Source organism: Quercus lobata, chromosome 2, assembly GCF_001633185.2.
Source record: "Quercus lobata isolate SW786 chromosome 2, ValleyOak3.0 Primary Assembly, whole genome shotgun sequence".
Classification (NCBI taxonomy): Eukaryota; Viridiplantae; Streptophyta; class Magnoliopsida; order Fagales; family Fagaceae; genus Quercus; species Quercus lobata.
This window is the reverse complement of record NC_044905.1, coordinates 74,515,228-74,537,271: the sequence shown is the minus strand read 5'-3', so window position 1 is coordinate 74,537,271 and position 22,044 is coordinate 74,515,228. Positions and strand designations below refer to the sequence as shown.

At 32.4% G+C, this 22,044-nt stretch overlaps 1 protein-coding gene across 5 annotated transcripts in view; it reads left to right on the top strand.

Annotated features, from left to right (window-relative positions):
• Nucleotides 1-19,878, top strand: part of LOC115976585 (callose synthase 3-like) — a 93,694-nt gene extending 73,816 nt beyond the window's left edge. For 4 of the 5 annotated variants that reach the window (XM_031097939.1, XM_031097938.1, XM_031097941.1 and 1 more), the window contains 6 exons: nt 722-834; nt 929-1,158; nt 1,242-2,069; nt 2,373-2,423; nt 10,130-10,315; nt 19,294-19,878. In XM_031097939.1, coding sequence (XP_030953799.1) covers nt 722-834; nt 929-1,158; nt 1,242-2,069; nt 2,373-2,423; nt 10,130-10,315; nt 19,294-19,539 — 1,654 coding nt within the window. In that variant the 3' untranslated portion in view covers nt 19,540-19,878. Of the gene's footprint in view, nt 1-721; nt 835-928; nt 1,159-1,241; nt 2,070-2,372; nt 2,424-10,129; nt 10,316-19,293 lie in introns of those variants that run through there. The other variant, XM_031097946.1, reaches the window with a different exon arrangement.
• The last annotated feature ends 2,166 nt before the right edge of the window (nt 19,879-22,044 follow it).

The window sequence follows — 22,044 nt, the reverse complement described above, 5'->3', positions numbered from 1 at the left end:
TGGTTTTTGTGCCCTGCATGCTTAACATATAAATGGCACTTTATAAGCACACTTCAGGAGGTTTAGAGAGGTTGTAGCTATGCACCATACAGAGAGAAAATCTAAGCCTAAGATTGTTAAACCCATGAGTTCAAAACAACGATATTAACAATGATGATGGTGCCATATTGCTGATCAAGAGTTAAAGCCACAGAACCGATCAACCTAATCCTGCATTAAGGTATTCAAATCTTCAAAAGTGTCCTTGGAGTCAGTCAGAAGTTCTGGTTGTGAACTCGGGCTTTACTTCATAGAGGGATTCATGTACATAGAATTCTGATGTTCTGAAGCTATTGTGGGTCACAGCCGTAAGCTCGTTACTGGGTAGTGTCTATGGTCAAGTCAGTTGAACAAGATTTCTAATTTCTCTTCTTATAGTGGACTGCCTTATTTGGGGTAGGTTGCCCTCAAAGTGCTTTTTTCTTTGGAGTTATTCTCCATTGATCGTTCACTTCGTTACCAGATCTACATTCTCTTTTGTCTCTTAATTTATTTTTTCAGATTCAATACTTGCTGTGGTTGTTATTAACTTAACATAATTGTAATCGCTTAATTGGCATAATTGTTAAATTTTTAATTAATCCACCCCTTAATTAACTAAGGGGTGGGTCTAAATAAGATTTTTCATTATTGAATGTTTGAATCTGATGCACTGAATCCATAATTTCTGCTGCTCATTCAGAGTTCGGTTCCACTATGGTCATCCAGATGTGTTTGATAGACTCTTCCACCTTACTAGAGGGGGTTTCAGCAAAGCTTCCAAAGTCATCAATTTAAGCAAGGACATATTTGCAGGCATTTTCTAGCTGGAGAACTTGTTTTGTACTGGACTAGATGAGTGTGATTTTGGCTTTGACTATTTAACTATTCATCTCTCCATGACCTGCAGGTTTTAATTCTACATTACGTGAAGGAAATGTTACTCATCATGAATATATTCAAGTTGGTAAAGGGAGAGATTTCGGCCTTGAACAGATCACAATGTTTGAGGCAAAGATAGCTAATGGGAATGGTGAACAGACATTGAGTCGTGACATATATAGGCTTGGGCACCTATTTAATTTCTTCCGGATGCTGTCATTTTATTTCACCACTGTTGGTTTTTATTTCAGTACCTTGGTATGTATGAGATATAATCTATTTGCCTATATATATATAATCTCATATACTTATGTGAATCACTCAGTTTCTGGTTTTGACAGCTGACTGTGCTTACAGTATATGTGTTTCTCTATGGCCGCCTTTATCTAATTCTCAGTGGACTTGAAGAGGGACTGAGCACTGAGCCTGTTATTCAAGGCAATAAGCCTCTTCAAGAGGCCCTTGCTTCTCAGTCTTTTTCTCAAATTGGATTTCTTATGTCCTTGCCAATGATGGTGGAAACTAGTTTGGAAAAAGGCATCCATAGTGCGTTTACTGATTACATTTTGATGCAATTACCATTAAGTGATTTTATATTGATGCACTTACAGTTGGGTCCTATCTTCTTCACATTTTCTTTGGGAACAAAGGCCCACTATTATGGAAGGACATTGCTTCATGGGTGTGCACAATACGGAGGTGTAGGTCGTGGTTTTGCAGTGGTCCATGCTAAGTTTTCTGAGAACTATAGGCTCTACTCTCGCAGTCATTTTGTTAAGGGTATTGAACTGATGATTCTGCTTCTTGCATACCAAATATTTGGAAAATGTTATGGCGGTGCAGTTTCGCATTTCATGATCACTATATCAATATGGTTCATGGTGGGGACATGGCTTTTTGCTCCTTTCCTCTTCAATCCATCAGGCTTTGAGTGGCAAAAGATTGTTGATGATTGGGCGGATTGGAATAAATGGATAACCAACCAGGGAGGGATAGGTGTATCTCCAGAAAAAAGTTGGGAATCTTGGTGGGAAAAGGAACAAGAGCATCTCCGTTATTCTGGGAAGTGTGGTATTATTGTTGAGATATTTTTAGCATTGCGCTTTTTCATCTATCAGTATGGGCTTCTATATCATTTGAACCTTACCAAGGAAAAAAAATGCTTTCTGGTATGTCACGTTATTTAAACTATAATATCAAAAGAGTAAATCAGTACTAAATCGATTAAAACAAACCTATTTCTCAGTTTTTCACTACTTGCTAGGATGATGAGTTATAATTGGTGGATGAAATTGTGATGGGAACAGTAGACCTATATTCCACCATTCACAACTTGTCACTTTAGCAAGTTGTGAGAAGATTGTAATATATGTTTTGTTTCAAATATTGCTCTTTAGAAAAGCATTTGATGTTTATAATGTAATTAAACTGGGTGGCTACAATATTTCTAATGAATTTAATCTGGTTAACAGGTTTATGGAGTTTCATGGCTTGTGATCGTTGTCATATTGTTGGTGATGAAGGTGAGTAGTAAAAGCCTTCAGACTCCTACCTACCTTGAAATATCTGTGAATATCTTTCATCTTGTTTTAGGAAACTTGATACCACATTACATCAGAAACGAGTTTTTGTTGCCTGAAATTAAATGTGTGTCTCTTGTTGATACTAGTATCATACCCAAATTAATTAAAAATCATATATAAATGAATTATATCTTAACATTATTACTACTAGAATTTAACCCGCTCAATGCACAGGAACATTTTACATATTTAAAATACCATCAATTTGGCATAACAATACAATAAAATACAACAGTTAATATGTTTGTTAAAGGCTTTGTTTTAATAATTCCAATCACTTCAAAAAACAAAAATGAGAATTGTGCGATATAGAGTTTGGTTCAATAACAATGTCAAAAGTCCAAAATTCCCCATAGCAAAAAATAAAGTCTAAGAACTCGTTTACCAAAAAAACATTTTGTGAGCTAAGCCATATTCTAGCCCTGATGCACTGTAAGTGCCAGTTTTGTTTCACTTGGATGAATTGAGCCATCATCATTCACTTGCAAAAACTATAGCACATATGGAGAACCCCCTCAAATGTAGTCCATCTTGAACATGCTAACTACAAAGGTATACACAATAGGAACAAAATGGGGGTTTGCTAAATGGGTGATCATTGTCCAACTGTAGGCAATAGCATAATGAAGACATATGGAAAACCCCCTCAAATGTAGTCCATCTTGAACATGCTAACTACAAAGGTGTACACAATAGGAACAAAATGGATTCTTTGATGTGATAAATGGGTGATTGTTGTCCAACTGGAGGCAATAGCATAATGAAGACCTATTTAAATGTAACCTTTGAAATGATAGAAATTTATACAACCTTTTGAACCCCACGTTTCACAATTGTTTTCTTTAGTAGAACTGCACTTCTATTCATAATCCACTCAAACTATTTTGCTGATCACGAAAACTCAGGAGAGCATATTTAAATGTGGAAAAACCGAAAATCATACCTTAATGGAAAAAAACACCACCTTAAATTCTTTAAATTTAGCGGTTTTAATCTAAATGACGCTGATAAAGTAACTGATTGATAAGAGAAAGCATAGCTGATAGTTCAAAGGAACTTTGATGTACTTATAAGTAATATAAGATCTTTTAAAGCCTTAATTAGCATTAAGCAACAGAATCACTTACACCTACTAGGGAAATCCAAATTGGGATGTAGATGCCCAAGATTGATGTTCTAATCTTAAATAGATTAAAAAAAAAAAAAAAAAAAAAAAATCAGCATCAAACATGGTTAACAATTGCAATTTTTAATATACAAACAACATCTAAATTAAATCTATGAAAAGTTGGAAACCACAGAAGAACCTAAAACAAAATTGGAAAAGAAAAATAAATTCACATTTTTTCTCTGCCAAGTTACACTTTGCTCAATCTTTTGTAGTCTGAATTCTAAGAATGCATCATACAACCCCAGCCACCAAATTTACATTGTGGAAGTTTCAATAGTGTCAAGCAGTTTTTATTAATAATTAAAAGCACATAATTCTTGTAATTCAAACTGTTTTATTTTTTGATAAATTGTAATTCAGATAGTTCTTTAGAAATTTTTATTAAACCGATGTCCAAAGGTGAAGAGCATACATGCTGGAGGAATTGCATCTAAAATCTCATCTTTAACAAATTTAAACACATCAAGTAGTTTGGATATTTTTCTATTTTCTTAACTTTTTACATCAGAGAACAAAGGTAAAATTCTTTAGACAGTTCCTTCTCTTTAGATAGACTATTATTTTTGCTTTAATTTCTTGGTTTTTTATTTTAGGCAAGAAAAAAACTTCTCAGCATATGAATGATTCAACATAGCTCTCCAAATTTACTTGAGACATTGTGCACACACCATGTCCTCTATTCCTTTTTTTTTTTTTTTAGTTAGAAATGTCCTCTATTCCTTAGTTTCATTCTTTCTTTTTGACCATTTCCCTCAAAAATAAAAAAATTTAAAACGCACAGCAGAAAGAAAAACACATTCATTACTGAAAAAACAATGTTAAAAAAAAAAAATTATAAATCTCAGGTGGTACAAACTACTTTCTATTCTACCCAAATAACATTTGAATTTATATATCCAGAAATTGGGTTTTACTGAATACTCCAGAATATGTTAAAAAAAATTCAAAACTCACATTCAATAATTAATTATTTTCGTTCATATACCAAAGCACAACAATACCCAGCAAACGCAAATATAATTTAATAGCCTTATTGTGCATTAAAAAAAAAATCGCGAAAGACAAATTTCAAGAGAGAAACCAAAAAATCAAATCAGAACCTAAGGTAACCCAAATTACCCAAAACTCCCATTTGTTAGCTGCAAAGACACCATTCCAAAGCATTCGTTGTGCTATCAGTCAATAAACAAAGCAATGGCACCAATATTCTGCAAATACTTATCATTGCCAAATGGTATCGATTGGATGATTTCTTAGATAAGAAACAATCGATTGTTTGGATAATTACATCACATGATATTGGTAGTTATCAACTTATCATTTCTTCAAATGTCATCTATTTAAACAACAATTCAAATTATTATCAAAGTGATTTTTCCTGAGAACCCGTAAACAAATTTCAGAAGAATAATAAAGATCAAAATAAAGGAAAAAAAAAGCCAAAAAGGAATCTTGATGGTGGTCTAGACTCTCAGATGGTTTCCAACATCTTTGGAATGGAATTTTCTGAGACTCCTTTTCTCTCTTTCGTTAAAACTTCCTCTCTTTTTTCTCAAAGAAATTTAAAAAAAAAAAACCTTTACCGGTGGTAGTTCCGCCAATCTCTGTGTGCCCTGTGGTTTCGATGGTCTGAGTATGGCAAGGGAACGGGCAGTGGCAGGAAAACTGACTGGCCTTAGATAATTCTCTCTTGGTGTGGCTTACAAACTCTGTCTCTCCCTCTCTACCTCTGTATCTCAAGTTTTTTGTATTTTAACCAGTTAGTTTTTTTTTTTTTTTTTATATTGAGAAACTATTAAGCAGTGTTTTAAGATTGTCGAAACAGTATGAGTTTTTGCTTTTTAATTGTAAACATGGCTGAAATTTAGAAGGCACTTTGCCTACATGTCAAAATAACCTTAATTGTAGGAGAAAACTTCTACTTTTATATATAGTTTTAGATTTTAGATACCCGTGTAATATTTTCATATATTTACTTCGAACAAACTATTTTAATGTACTTATAGCATGCCAAATCTGGTGAAATCACGTTATATAACATGTAAATATACGATAAGCCACATACCACAAGCATGATGTGTAAAACCCAACTTCCATTGTTTAAAAAACAAAATTATAATAGGTGATTAAAATAATTTAACAAATAGTAAAACTTATCTTAAATTTTTAGGGACTTCAGTTGAACTTATCTTGATGTCACTAAAGCCTGAAGAAAACACACACAATGCTCTCTTTGATAGAACAGAAACTATACTATTAGTTTCTAGTAGTAAACCTCGAATCCACAAGGTGATAGATCTTGAATCCACTAGAAATTGAAATAATAGTCTGACTACCTCTGGAGGCTATATAGCATATAATTATTGAAAGAACAAAACTATAGGAAAACTAGAAAAAACGTTGAAAACCTCAATTTGACTAAACAACATTAAAGACACCTAAAATTAAGGAAATAATAACTCTAATCCTAAAAATCTGAAAATTACATAACATTACTGGAAATAACAAATTACATTTTGGAGATTATGTCCCACTTCACATCTTTAAGCTTCAATTCATCTAATTGTGGTAAGACTTCATCTTTTGTAACCACTTCTTCCAAAATTGGCTCTATATTGTTGATTCCTAATTTATATCTTCTTTTGAAGGTTGAATGTAGGAATTGTCAAAGTACGTATTTTTTGGCATCTGATCTTGTTTTGTATTGGACAGTATTACATCATATCCCATGGGGAAAAAAATTCAATTGCAAGCACCATGAACTAATTTTGTCTTTACCTCGTCGAATTCCATGAAATTTTGTTCATTCCCACCTTTATAAGGCATACCGTCTATGTGACACTCCAAACCTATACCAAGGATTTAGATGCACAACCCATCTTATAAATAATCAACAATAATATAATAAAATAAAGCGTAATTAAATATCCACAAATAAGAATCAAACCATCAAATCTTTCTTATAAAATCCATCAAACTAAAACTTTAACAATAAAGTCTCCAAATACAATCCCAAATAGTTTCAAGAAAACGAAACTCTCTATCATAAGAAAACATAATAAGATAATCCATTAATTAATATAGTTTCCAAAAAAACCTTCAATCTATGGCTCCAATGATCTACCGTCAAAAGATATTCCACTGCTCTAATCTGAAAGGGTGGAGAAAGAGGGGTGAGCAAGAAGCTCAATAAGAGATTACATAACATGAGGATGTCTTTCAAAACAAAACAATAGCATCATTGACAAAATATAATCTTTACAAAACATTTACAAATAGTTTTAACTATAATATAATATATTCTATAAAACTGTCAGAAAGAAAACATTTAACTATAACACTGTAATCAATAAATAAAATAGTAACCATTTTAATTAGCCAAAATACACTAAATATGTAGAAACAATATATTATAGTAATAAACAATTTTTCCACTTATAAAGGTCAATAACAATGAAATAATAGTTTGATATAGAAAACATTAAACATTAGCTACACAAAGACATAAATTGCTAAACACTCAATGGGTGATTCCCATGGGAAACAATAATACTAACCTCAAAGAGGCAATATTAGCTCTAAAGAGCAAACGATAACACTACACCACATCAAAATAACACTACATCAGCCAAAAGCCAACACTTAACCCTGTGTTGGCAAATGTTGTAGGCTGTCTAGCTGACCACTTGAAAACATTCTTCCTTTATTACAATATTGTCAATACTAATCATATATCATATAATAGATACTTTCTCAAAAATATTGTTTTGAGTCATTCTTAAAATATACAGTTTCAAAGTAACGTACAAGAAATAAAATTTAGATATATATAAAGCATTAACAATGGTATAAGTTTTTAAAACCTCACTTCTTTGCAAATATGTATATATATAATTATACACGTCTTAAGAGACGTCATGTTCTGAGGTCCACTTAATTCTAATTGCTAAACCAAGCTTCACTTCAATTGTCCAAAACAATGTCAACTAGAACCTAATTAAGAATCAAATAACTCAATAAGGGCAGGTTTCGAATAACCAAAAAGTCCTCTTATAAAACTTTTCCTTAGCCACCGTGAAGATTTCGCAATATTAAATCTAATATACATCACGTCTGTACTATATTTTATATAATTGTAGTGTTATCCCTAATACTACAATCTGCTATACCTATATAGGCTTAACTTATAAAGAGCAAGGTTATCGATTCCGTACCGTACCGGCCGGTATGGTCGGAATATACCGTACCGGCCAGCAATCCGGTACGCTCGACCCCCCTATTTCGTATTAGAAAAAATACCGGCCGGTACCAGGCGTACCGGCCAGTACAGAAAAAAGTTTTTTTTTTTTTTTTTAATAAGTTTTGTAATTTTTGAATTTTTGTTAGGACAGAATAGTAACTTATTTGCATTAACTTATTAGTATTATTTGTTTTTTTAGTATGCAATGGTAACTTTTAAGCTTTCTATTTTATTTATTTTTTTTTTTTTTCCCTTTTAATTGATACTAAAGTCTAAAACCATGAATAATTAGTTCTGAATTGAGGAAATGTTTTATGGTAAACTTTTATATTTATTATAATATATATATACACAGACACATACATACATATATATATATATATTTATTTATAAATATAAAAAATAGCGGTAAACCCGAAACGGTACATCGGTATTGACCGGTATCCGAAATATATCGTACCGGTGGCCAAACCGGTACGGTATTGACATCCTTGATAAAGAGTGGTGATACTACTCCACATATATATTAGGATCTCTTTCAAAATCAATGAACTAATGTACGTTTATACCATCTATGGATGTCTATATAGGCTTAACTTATAAAGAATGGTGATACGACTCCACATATATATTAGGATCTCTTTCAAAATCAATAAACTAATGTACGTTTATATAGATACTTCCATGATAGCCTATTTTTCCATGAATATATCAATATAATTTCTAAAACTTCTATGCGACATGAGATGATGAATCCTAAGTCAAAGATGCATTTACTGATTCCAATAAAGCATGTATAGTTAAATGTTTACCTCAGTACGATATGAACTTGCTGGCTGCTCTAGTAGTACCATGTTATTCTATTCTTTTCAATGTAGAGAAACCATAATTCTTTGCTCCTAAACCTTTACACACTAAGCATTGACTTCTTCTCTTCTTCTTTTTTCGGAATCTTGTAGTCTCTCTCTACCTTTCACATGGCTAACTTAAAAAGACCCAATGTGTGTGTGTATATATAAATTAACACTCCAATTTAGTCTAGGAAGACCAGTCCCACTTCAATTAGTACTCTTAAATAAATCCAGCTTTACACGTTAAGTATGTTTCCTATTTGGGCCGGAATTTAAGATACACTAAAACTTATCTCTTTAGCCTCCAAGAAGCCCATAAAACTTAAATATGTTTCTTATGACTTTAATTCCTAACTAAACTTAAATTAAGGTTGTTTAGATAGGCTAGAACTCTAAAGGATTTCAATAACACATAAACTCCTAATCCAAGTAAGTTTTAATCTCTTATTATTTTCCTTAATTGATAAGGAGACTAAAAGTTTAATATGAATAATCCACAAAATAACTCTCCATGCTACATCTTCTTCTATTTATTTACTTTGTAGTGATCATAATATAAAATAATATCACCTTCAAAATAAATTAAATAATTTACCAATTCACTCTAGAAGCAATTAAATTAAATTTAAGTAAGGTGGGTGTTACAATCTAAGCTTATACAACGCGAGTTTTACCACTCTCTCCTCTAGAATATCCATGAAGTCAAAGAAATCCTTGAGATCAAGTATCCTCGAGATCATTCCATTCTATTTTCTTATGAATTTCAAACGAAGACGAAGTGAAAGGGAATGGAATGGGCAGAAGGAAATACTCATTCCTTTCTATTCTCTTAAAAACTCAAATTTTCATTCCCCTCAAAATTGGGAGAAATTGGAAGGAATAGAATTAAATTTAATGAATTTTTTACTAAAACTCCCAAAATATCCCTATATAGTTAGCCCTTTATTTTAAAATAGGTTCTAATAATAATACTGTCATAAAATAATTCCATTCTTCTCTCTCTATATTACTTCCAAACAAAGTTACCTTACATTCCTTTCACTTCCTTTATTTTAAAACATCCAAACATAGTTACTTAATTTCATTACATTTTTTTTTTTCCTTTCTTTAGTAGTTATTTCATTTCATTCTCTTATAAACTCCCAAACGAGTTAATAGAAAATAATGAGTTGAAAGGCTAAATGAAAGAGTTCTATTAGAAGTGCCACATAGAAACACCTCATGCTCTCACACATGAGGTTTTTGCTTTGACATATATATTGATTATAAGCCTATAATATAATTTTTTTGAGGATAGAAAGAAAACAGCCCCTTGGGGCGAACACAGTTTTAAAGACTCAACTTTTTCAATATAGTATATATAATTTTTGTTGGACTTTTGCAGGTTGTGTCCGTTGGAAGGGGACGTTTGAGTGCACAGTTCCGGCTTTTTTTCCGAATGATCGTGGGTCTATCTTCGTTGGCATTCCTTTCTGTTTTCCTTCCTTCAATACCAGTTCCCCATTTGACACTTTGGGACATAATAGTCTGCATTCTAGCACTCACACCAACAGGATGGGGATTGATCCTGGTCAGTAACCATCTTATTATCTTTCTTTTTTTTTTTTTTAGAAGAAATAATCTTATTATTTTAGACTCTTTTTTCAACAAAAAGCTTTTCTAATGGTGAAAACATTTTCAAGTAAAAATAAAAAAAATTTGGTGTTCTGGTTACATTTAGGCATGTACATGGTGCGGTGCGGCCGATTATGGGGGGAGATTTTGCACCGCACCTATTGGGTGCGGTTTCCCCTTATACTTGGCCGCACCTCACAAGTGAAGGGTAGGAATTGGTCTTCACCAAGTTCAGTTGACCATAGCGGTGCGGTGCAGTTAATTCGGTGCCAAAAATAAAACAAACAAATAATTAAAATAAAAAACCAAATGACATTTAGAATCATCAAGCAACCCACATAGAAATATCAAACAACCTAAATATTCCAAAAAAAAAAAACCAGACAAACATTTTCAAAATATTTCTCTAATACCCATACTAAATTTTCAAACAAATTATCCATCTTTCTAAAAAGCATTGAAAGGAGAAACAAGTATATATTGAGCATTATATAAATTCACAAACCAGGAAGAAAGCATAGCCAGGAGAAGAATAGTAACTAGGTATTAAGCATCAAAACATTCTCTTGAAATATCTAGATAATAATTGTGACAAAGAGTAGATAGGAGAGGCGAAACCATGGAGAACGGTGGCATTGAGTGGCAGACGACGGTGGTGGCAACGGCAGCGGCTGAGGGGGGAGAGAGAGAGAGAGAGAGAGGAGGGACGAGAGATTAAGAGAGAGAAATTAAAAGAGATTCAGATATTTAAACTAGGTTTTAACTAAAATGACATCGTTCTACCTTTTAATAATAAAAAAAATTCTTATACTAAAACGATGCCATTTTGAATCTAATATTAAAATTATTACTAGATCCAAAACAACGGCGTTTTAGAGAGCAGATTTTAAAAGAATAAATAAACAAATGGAACAATGTCGTTTTGTATCATTTAACTTAACCCTATTTTTCTTCTTTTTCTTCCTTCTCCTTTCTCACTTACATGCCTCTAAGTCTCGCTTTCACCGTTTCATGCCTGTCCTCTCTAATGCACGGGTACTCTTGCTCTCTCTAGAAATTTCTTGTATTTTAAAATTGAAACATGATTATATATCTGTATATATGTATATACATTTATATAGACACATGGCGGTCGGTTTGGTTACTTGTCAGAGTGCAAAACCCATAACCACTTGCTGCACTAGCCGTCTTTATTACTCATAAATTGTCTCCGACCACCTACCATACACCTCCGGTGAAGCTCAAATGGGTGCCATTCAGATCGGTGCAAACCGGTTTAGTCGGTTGCGGGCGGAATCTGAACAGGCCTAGACTTACATTCCTAAAAATGACTTCTTTTTTCTTTTCTCTTTTTAAATTAGGGGCTTAAATATGATTAAGATTTGGGTAATTTGGTTAAATATTTTTTGTTTTGGGTATATAAGTAGAAATAATATTTTTATAATGTAAAGCCATATTGTATGATGGTTTTAAATCATCTATAAGACACATGTATACACACATACTCACACCATGTCTTAATGTCGCACTATCGATGAGTGGAAGACAGTGAGAGAGTTGGGCATATTTTTATTTCATGATATGCAATATGTGAACACAACACAAATTAATTGATTTTCATGGTCCTGTTACTATTTTGCATTTATTTTTAGTTTCATGATTTTTTTTTTTTTTTTATAACTAATCTTAGCTTGAGAATGCTACAAATGTGCAGTAAAACTACTAACCTAATTTTTAAAGCTACTACACTTTAGCAACATTTTTTTTTTTTTTTTTAAATTAGGGGCTTAAATATGATTAAGATTTGGGTAATTTGGTTAAATATTTTTTGTTTTGGGTATATAAGTAGAGAGAATATTTGTGTAATATAAAGCCATATTCTATTGTAGTTTTAAATCATCTATAAGATACATGTATGCGCACTTGCCCACACTATGTTTTAATGTTGCACTATTGATGAGTGGAAAACAGTGAAAGAGTTAGGCATATTTTTATTTCATGGCATATAATATGTGACAACAACACAAATTAGTTGATTTTCATAGTCCAGTTATTCTTTTGCATTTATTTTTGGAGTCATGATTTTAAAAAAAAATTAATCTTACCTTGAGAAGGCGACAAATGTGCAATAAAGCTACTAAACTATTTTTTAATATCTCAAAATATATATTTTTCTTTACGATTTTGTTTACTTTTTCTTTATAATATATGTACAACGTTCTTCAAAACTGTCTTACGAAAAATATCACAAAATTATTTGTGCATCTCATGGACAATTTACTAGTTAAAAAATAGAGAGAGAGAGAGAGAGAGAGTTGGATATATGTGAATAATGTGGCTGCTGATGTGGCTCAACAGAAAGCAACAATAAGCTACATTTCAGCTTTTAGATGTATATAGATGTGTGGGAATTAAAAGGAATTTGGCTTGATTCAAGGTAGTCACCCTCCAAAGAATTATTAAGAGAGAAAATCATAGAGAAAGAAAATGAGCTAAGCAACAATTTGGTTTATTCTTTATACAATTCCTAATTGAGAATTATAATTATACATTTATAAGAGACTAACTCTAATATCTTTGGTCCACATGGCTCAAGATAATTGGCTAATTAATTCAACTATGCTCTAAGAATTAAGCCATGTGTTAAATGTATCTCATGTACTCAAATCCTAATTAACTCATCCTAATCTCAACTAACTTACCACATTGAAGGGATTTCAACAATCATTAGGAGATTAAAAGAATTATATCTAGAGGCATATAGCATAATTTGAGGTTCCTAAAGTTTTAAAACACCTTGCCCACAAGGTGTTGTGGAATGACACCTTCATGAGGGACTGACCACTAAACCATACTCCAAAGCATCTTTACTATTGAACTTACCAACTATTCCAAAACAATTAATTACAGCCCAAAACAGAGGTGCATAACCAGAAAAGCAAGCAGACTTAACACTAGCACTCATTGGAAATCCACATTGAGTTTCAGTGTTGTCCTCCAATTCAAACAATTTGTAGCAACATCCAATGAGAACAATAGCGTTAACTTCTTTGTCTTCCAAAATGGTCTTTAGCATTGTTAAGGAGTAACATTGCCAAGCACAGTTGTTTCACAATGGTAACATTGCTGTGTTAACCTCGTAAAAGCTGCGTTGCATTGCATTGCATTGCAACCTTTGCTTTGTGCAGGTAATATTGTGAATATCATTGCTTTTGAAGACAATTCATGAGACCCTTCCACGTGCTCTAGCCTAAGGAACCATCTCTTCGAACATTTGATAGATACTTCCCATTATATGAGAAAGCATTTCTAATAATGGAACCTTGAACATGAACATGTTCTTGCATTTAGGACACCATCTGCTGATGTGAAGGTCTGGTAATATTTGTCGACTTCCATGAATGTGACCAAGTGACCTTGGAACATCAACTTGGGCTTGCCACCCAGAAATAGGCACATATGAGGAGAATTTTCAAACACAGAAGGAAATCTTGGTGTCAACCACATAAAAGAGAGACTCGGTCACCGTAGCCAGGTCCAAGATCAACCTTAAAGGCTTAAATCGATCTAGCCCACATGAAGCTAAGCAAGTGTGAAGTTCATTGTAGAATTTAGAGACCTTAGGATACACCATATAGAGACTATGCATGGTAAGGCTGTCCAAGACCAGTCTAGTTGGTTGCCTAGTATTCTTGGGGACTGCACTGGACATGGGAGAGCAGTGTTTTCTTCTTCCAAACCAACAGCTGCTTGTTTTTGGGGTTTTGTTTGTTCTTCGCTCTCCAATGGTTCAAGAATTTGGTTTCTATTGAATCAAGAAGCTGAAACTCTTCTTCAGTTACAGTATCAAGGATCTTCAAAAAAATTTCTCTTTAAAAGATTTGGAAAAGGTCATGACCTGTAAAACTTGGCTTACCATTTGCCACAGTTCTTTCCAAATTTTTGGTTAGTTATAATCATTCATATCAGATGCAGGATGTGAAAGCGTCAAAAATTAGAATACATCTACTTCTAGAAAACAAAAAACAAAACACGTTTGCTTCTGAAAATAATCTTGAATCTAGAAGGAAAAATGGTCTAGAATCCACAAGAAAATAGAGAGACAAAAATGTCTGAATTTTATTGATTGAATAATTGTTAAAAAACGTTTACAGACTTAAATGGCCTATTTAAGGGCTCCGTAAAACTTGACAGATAAGAAAATATTTTCTAAAATAACTCCTAGTTAATATTTAACCATAACTAGAACCAAATTTGACCTAAAAAGCATCTAAAAACAAGGAAATAAATGTCCTAAACTTAAAATAACAAAAATTACATAAAAATACCAAAAATAACAAATTACATAAATTAATTTGAAGATTCTGTCTTACGTCAGACCCCTCCACTTGAAACAAACTCGCCCTTAAGTTGATGGTTGAAATCTAAAATCTTTCATGCCAAGAGAACAAAAACTTTAAATACTTCATCTTCTTTGTATTCTTAGTTTCTTACCAAACTTGAAAGTCATCAATTGGGCAACTTGAACTTCTTGTCCTTTGATCTTCATGCAATTCAAAATATTCACCAAATAAGAGTCAATGATCAAATCAAATCTTTCAACCCAATAAAATCAATAAATTATGTTTCGGTGTCTCCCACATAAATAATAGGAGCTTGAATGTTGCAATCATCTAACTTGACTTCATTGAGATCGTCGACAACTTCCTCTATAATTTCTTTTTTAAAGATCTCTACTATCTCGGTCTCAAGATCTTTCTCTATACTAGAGTCTTCATTAATCTCTTCCACAATCTTGATTTTAGGTTCTTCTATAATAAGATCTTCATGAACTTCCTCATAAACTCCTAAATTTTCTTCAAGAAAAATGTGTTGTTCAACATACAATTCTTCACTTAATGGTGGAATATATTTTTCTTCAAAACAATTCCAATTATGAACTTCTTAAGCCAATAATAATCTTGTTTTATATACGGCAAAAGTTCATCACAATTCAAAGGATAAAATTTGACAGCAAGCATCTTTTTCATCCTTGGCCATGAATGAATTTTGTCTTTACCTTGTCAAATTCTATCAATCTATATTCGTTTCCACCATCGTAAGGCATACTCTCTAAGTTTATACAAAGTAAGTTTAACTTTTCTCTCATCACAAATATTCTCATAGTCAAATAATCTTCTAGATCAAGTAATCAATCAAGAAAACCTTCATTATAAAAATAACCATTAAATCTTGCAATTCTTCTATAAGGTTTATATGAAATTTGCTTACCAATAGATTGCCCGTGAGTTGTTTCCGTGAGATCTATCCCTATTGTCTCCATGCTCCAACGACGGCATCATAGCATAGATATTTGTGAGTGCTATCTATATATCATGTAATACTTGCTAAGTTTTTGTCACCGAAATTGCTACCATCTCATACATTAGCCACCAAAGTAGTATAAGTTAAGGCTCTAAAACCAACTAATGCAGGAATGTGGAAGCATCTAAAAGTAGAACATGTCTACTTCTAGAAAACAAGAAACAAAACACATTTGCTTCTGAAAATAACCTTGAATCAACGAGGAGAAAGTGTCTAGAATTCACCAGAAAATAGAGAGACAAAAATTTCTGAATTTTATTGATTGAATAATTGTTAAAAGAACGTTTACAGATTTAGGGGGCTTATTTAAGGGCTCCGTAAAACTTGACAAACAAGAAAATATATTCTGAAATAACTCCTAATCAACACCTAACCATAACAAGAACCAAATTTGACCTAAAAAGAATTAAAAGCACTTAAAAACAAGGTAATAAATGCCCTAAACCTAAAATAATGAAAATTACATAAAAATACCAAAAATAACAAATTACATAAATTAATTTGAAGATTCTGTCCTACATTAGTATCAAAATCATCGGCTCTAATACCATTTATTAGAAACCTGATGGTTCCTAATGGAAATGAATGGGAATTATATGAAAGTGGGTGGGAATTAAAAGGAATTTGACTTGATTCAAGATAGTCACTTTTTAAAGAAGTACGCACTATGAAAGAAAATACCTAGGTATATATTTAGACCCTAATTAACCAATTTCATGTCTAAATCACTATAACACTCGATCTGTTACTAAAGAGAAAACTAGTTTCCCTAGCGAAGAACCTATCCGCGACATCACCACCAAATCTCTACTAATGAATAGTTGCAGTATAAGTTTCCTAAAGACCTTCCAAGCCTAAAGTTCCCTTAGTACTTTAGTCCTCTAAGCTCCTGTTAGTAACTAACTTCTCGAAGTCCTTGCTTCACCTAGTATTGGAGTCCACACCTTGAATGGCCAATAGTAAGCCACAACATTTTCACAACAAATTTTATGTGGTAGGTTGTTACGGGTTGTTATTGATAAGGCAAAAAAGTAATTTCAGTCGTAGGTTCAAATTAGAACCAATAACAACTTACCACCTATAATTTGTTGTAAAAGTGTTGTGAAAATGTTGTGGACATAGCACTTCTCTTTTCCAAATAGTTTCCAACACTCATCAACTCTCTAACACCCAGATAAGGTATAGGTAGTGATGGTTAAAATCTCCTCTCTTGAGTATGGAAATGGTGAGAGGGAAGGAAAAGCGAGATAATGTTTAGGGTTTGTCTCTCTCAATGGAAATGGTTTCTCTCTCTCTACGAGGCAATTTGAAAGTTGTCTCTATCTCTAGGATTTTTTTATGTAGGCACAAGAGATTTATATAATGGGACTTAGTTGGCCAAGGGATAAGACTAATCCTATTCTTAACGTGGCGTTTGGTACAGGGAAATCCACATTACTCCTAGCATCCAAATTACTGGGAATGTGATGCCTTGCAATCTGGATGCCTAGGAATGTAACTATTCCTATGTTTGGTTTAATTGAGAATCTAATAAGATTCCTAGGAATATGAAATTATAATGTTTGGTTTATTTTTAGGAATTTTAAATGAATTATTTATTTTTCTCATTTTATCCTTAGATTTGTTAATCCAATATCAAGTTTTTTTTTTTTAATCTTCCTTTAAATAAATTATAAACTATAAATTATGACAAGTTCATTAAAACTATAGTCTAACATTTCAAAATGACAAGTATAATACAAAAATAACTATTTAAATTCTTATTCTTTATTCTTAATAATAAATTTTAAATTCTTATTCTTTATTCTATTGTTTTTAATCTTAGATTAGCTATTGCCCGTAATTTTAATGTCCCTATGAAGAACTTGTTAATACTTTCTGAATAAGGGAAAGAAGAAAAAGCAACAATGGCTTCAATTTTGGCGATGTCAAAAGAACAAGCTGTAAGATTGAGAGAACTTCCAATCAATTTTATGAAAGTTCTACTAGTCTAGTACAATGTTTGTTTGTATAACAAACATCAAAAGCACAAGATAGGAGCCATAACTTGAGCAACTCCAAGTTAGGGATTTGACCCAAGTTTAGTGGATCACTGGTACTGTGTAGTAAATCTGTAAACAATGGCCTCAAGTTGAATCCCACACCGATTGGATGTTACTGATTAATGTTAGTTGGGGCCAGAAGAAACAGCAGTCTTTACTCTTTAGAAGACTTAAAGAAGAGAAAGTACAATAAAATTGTACTGTATCATATGAATCTAGAAACAAAGCCATTAATCTAAAAACAAAAAACCAGATGAAGCCACCAATCCAGATCTATATTTCTAGCAACTAAACAAAATCAAGATCTGGGATACAAATAGATACATTAACAATTTCTATGAAAATAGATCCATTAATAATTTGTTGAGCAACACACACAATAGTAAAAGTGAATACCTGATAATAATGGAGGGTCCTCTTCAAAACCTTTTTTTTTTTCACATGTGAAACCTAAAATGAATATATCAACAAAGTTGTATATCCTGTTTATGTTGTTTTGGTGGGAAAAGATAAATACGAGGAAAAAGATATTGATGATTTGTTTTATATTTTATCTCCATTGCTTAAATGATAAGGAAAAAATGGTTAAAATTGTCAATTTATAAAAAATACAATTTTCTTTAAGCTTGGGAATGTGGATACCCACCCGTTTTAAAAGAAATCCACATTCCTACAAAATGAGGTTTGAGGGGGAATTTAGATTCCTCTGGCATCTAATTCCCTAGTGTGATTTGTAACCAAACATGAAAATCTTTAAACATTCATGGGAATCCTAAAACATTACCCCAAATCAAACGCCACATAAATGTGTCTCATCTACTTTAATACTAAAACTCATCCTAGTATCAACTAGTACTAATTACATTGAAGGGAATCAACAATTATCAGGAGATTACAAGAATTACATCTCTGGGCAAAAAATATAATTTGGAGTTCTTAACAGAGAGATGGAGAGAAAAAGGAGTGTAACGGTGGTGTCTTACGATTGGCAATGAGATTGAGCAACAGTGGCGAGGTGTGGCGTGTTGGGGAGTGGGGGGGGGGAGTGAATTTGGGTCTTCTGTGAGGCGTAAATTCTTTTATTTAAAGTTGATTTTCTTGGTTTAACCAAAATAGTTTTCAGTTTAAACCAACATTTTCAATTGGGCCAAACTCCTGGAAATAATAATAAACCTTTTTGGTAAAATGTTTGATGTCAAAGCCAAGAGTAGTGCAATAATATTGACTGGTCATCTCTTTTAGGAAAGGGATTAGAATTTAAATTCTCCATTCCCCCATTGTTGTAACAATTATTTTAAAATTAAAAGGTTTTAGGCCAAAACAAATACTGTTTCAGTCCTTCCATGTGTTCTTTTATTTACTCTAGTTTTGGTCTATAATTTCTCTATTTGCCAAGGCCTCTTCGGGCTTCAACTGTTGTTATTGATTTTTATCAAAGCAAAATTTGTTTTGTTTTTTCTTTCTGCTTTCCTCCTTATTGTATTCTTGTTTGTCATTTGTTGATGTTTTAATTTGTTTGATTTATTAGATTGCACAAGCTAGTAAGCCACTGATTGAACAAGCTGGATGTTGGGGATCAGTGAGGGCACTTGCTCGTGGCTATGAAATAATCATTGGCTTGCTTTTGTTCACCCCAGTTGCATTCTTTGCCGGGTTACCATTTGTTTCAGAATTCCAAACGCGAATGCTCTTCAACCAAGCATACAGCAGAGGTTTACAGATTTCCCGTATTCTTGGTAGACACAGGAATAATCGCTCCACTGATAAAAAGTAAATGCGTTCCCTGCAAAAGTTTTATCAACTTCAATATCTCCTCAGTCTCAGTGTTTACAGTTTAATATCATCTGGAGAAACAATTTCGTTGATGCGCTCTTATACATGTCTCTTTTTATTATAAGACACAGGATATCAATATGTAAATTGTGCCAGCTACTTGGTTTTGTTTATCTGGCCTTCCTATCAGTTTAAAGTTGACAATATAAGCCGTTTGCATGTCTATTTCATTTCGGTTTGAAAATTGCTTATTGTACGGTGTTTATAAAAAAATATTGTTTTTTGTAACTTCTATATTAAAGTAGTTGAAGGCCCATGCATCGCATGGTTTGATTAAAAACTCGTGTAATATATAATTTATTTGAGAAACAATAGCCTATTGAATTATTATTCTAAAAGAAGAAAAAAAATTAAAAGATTAATATATAATTTCAGAATGCTCTTCTGAGGTATCAATTGTCATATAATAATGACAATGTTTGCATCTGAATTGTGTATCTAATGAATTTGCAATATAATGTATCTCGTTTATGGCTTCGATTTTTCAACTCAAGACATGTTTTTGAAATGATAAAAACGCCACAAATTTTGTGTGCTTATATATATATATATATATATATATATATATATCTTTTTGGAAGCTATGCTAATATATTATGCCAACCTTTTTAGTGATATTTTGTTTGCAGGTTCATAAAATAGTGCATTTGATTAGTAGGAATATTTGTTAGCTGATTTAGATTTGTGTGTGTATATATATAGAAATGATAAAAACGCCACAAATTTTGTGTGCTTATATATATATATATATATATATATATATCTTTTTGGAAGCTATGCTAATATATTATGCCAACCTTTTTAGTGATATTTTGTTTGCAGGTTCATAAAATAGTTCATTTGATTAGTAGGAATATTTGTTAGCTGATTTAGATTTGTGTGTGTGTGTGTATATATATATATACTTTAAAACACAATATTTAACTAAAAGCAGTAAGTTTGTATCAAGATAAAATTACTACAATATATTTATATAAAAACACCAAACTCACATGTTATAAGCTAAACAAATCTATAATGGCACCTTTGACTAAGCATTACACCGTATATTTCACATACATCAAATTGCCTTTCTGACTACCAAGCAAAACCCAAAAAAAAAAAAAAAAGGGATTTGATTTTTTGTTAGGTTTGGTTTTGCTAGTGAGATGTTTATGTGAGGAACTGAAGGTGAGGACTCGAAGGTGTTTGTGAATTTGGTCTTCTAAGGAAACCGAGTCCCAGTGACTCAAGTTTCACGCAGATTTCACTATCTCATTTAGCTTGGCATAAAATGAATTAAAGGATTCATCATCTCTCATACGTGATTCTTCAAACTGGGTAATGACCATTTGGAGTTTGGCATTCTTAACTCCCTTAGTACCCTTATGTAGTTTGGAGAATCTCTGAAGCTTCCTTAGCGCCTTAGCGGTGTCCACATGAGAAATCCTATATAATTCATCAGGGGATGAGGGAATTACTACAAAATATTGCATTTAAAGGTTTGTTGTTAGCATTAAAAATATCTTTGGTAGACTTATCCCTCCGGCCTTGGGCTTATTGAGAGCTACCTAACCCCCCTCAACAGAAGTCCACACACTATCATCTATGAAATAAAGAAAGGCACGTGTCTTTCCAAAAAAGACATAGTTGTTCCTATCAAAGAGAGGGGCAATGGCAAGAGATTGTCCACATTCCATAACATACCGGGTCAAGGAAACAACAACTAAGTAAGGGTTTAGCTTACCTCCAGTACTTTTTTAACTAGAGGGGTCCTTTTGTTTTAAAAACACAATAGTAAGTGATAATGGGTTTTAATCTTCATCTTTTTATTTAGTTAGTGGGTGATGTGGCAACTTCTCATTAAAATAAAAAGAGATTTCAGTTAAAAAAGTACTGGAGGTAAGTCAAACTCAAGGTAAAAAAAAAAACAAAATGGACAAGGTTCACACTTGTGAACTTAATCACTAGCAAAGTGTACTCACTTTGATGCCAATTGTGAAATGGTAATTACACCCTAGCGTATATTTAGAATCCCTATAACCATAGTTTTACGGCTTAATCACTTTTAAACCTAGACTACCAATTAGTCCAGTGGAAGTGATTAACCAAATCGCATATTGCAAACATAAACAAATATGAACTAAAGTAAACAAATAGCAATATGAAAATGCAGAAAATAAATCAAACCAAAAGTATTGAAAAAATGTCCATGAGTATCTGATTTTGAAATTGTTGAAAGGGCGAATAATCAATATCTAATACTATTTATAAAAGCAGGAGTCTTTTCCTACAATTAAGGTCGTGCTGCCACATAGAAAGAATACCCCCTTATAATTCTAGCACGTATACAGTTTAAAACGGTTGAAAACCGATCGTTACACCGGTTTGAAAATTCTTTAAACGTTTAACATACAAACAGTTTAAATTTTATCCGTTTGCAAAAGCCTAATCCTAAAATTAACCG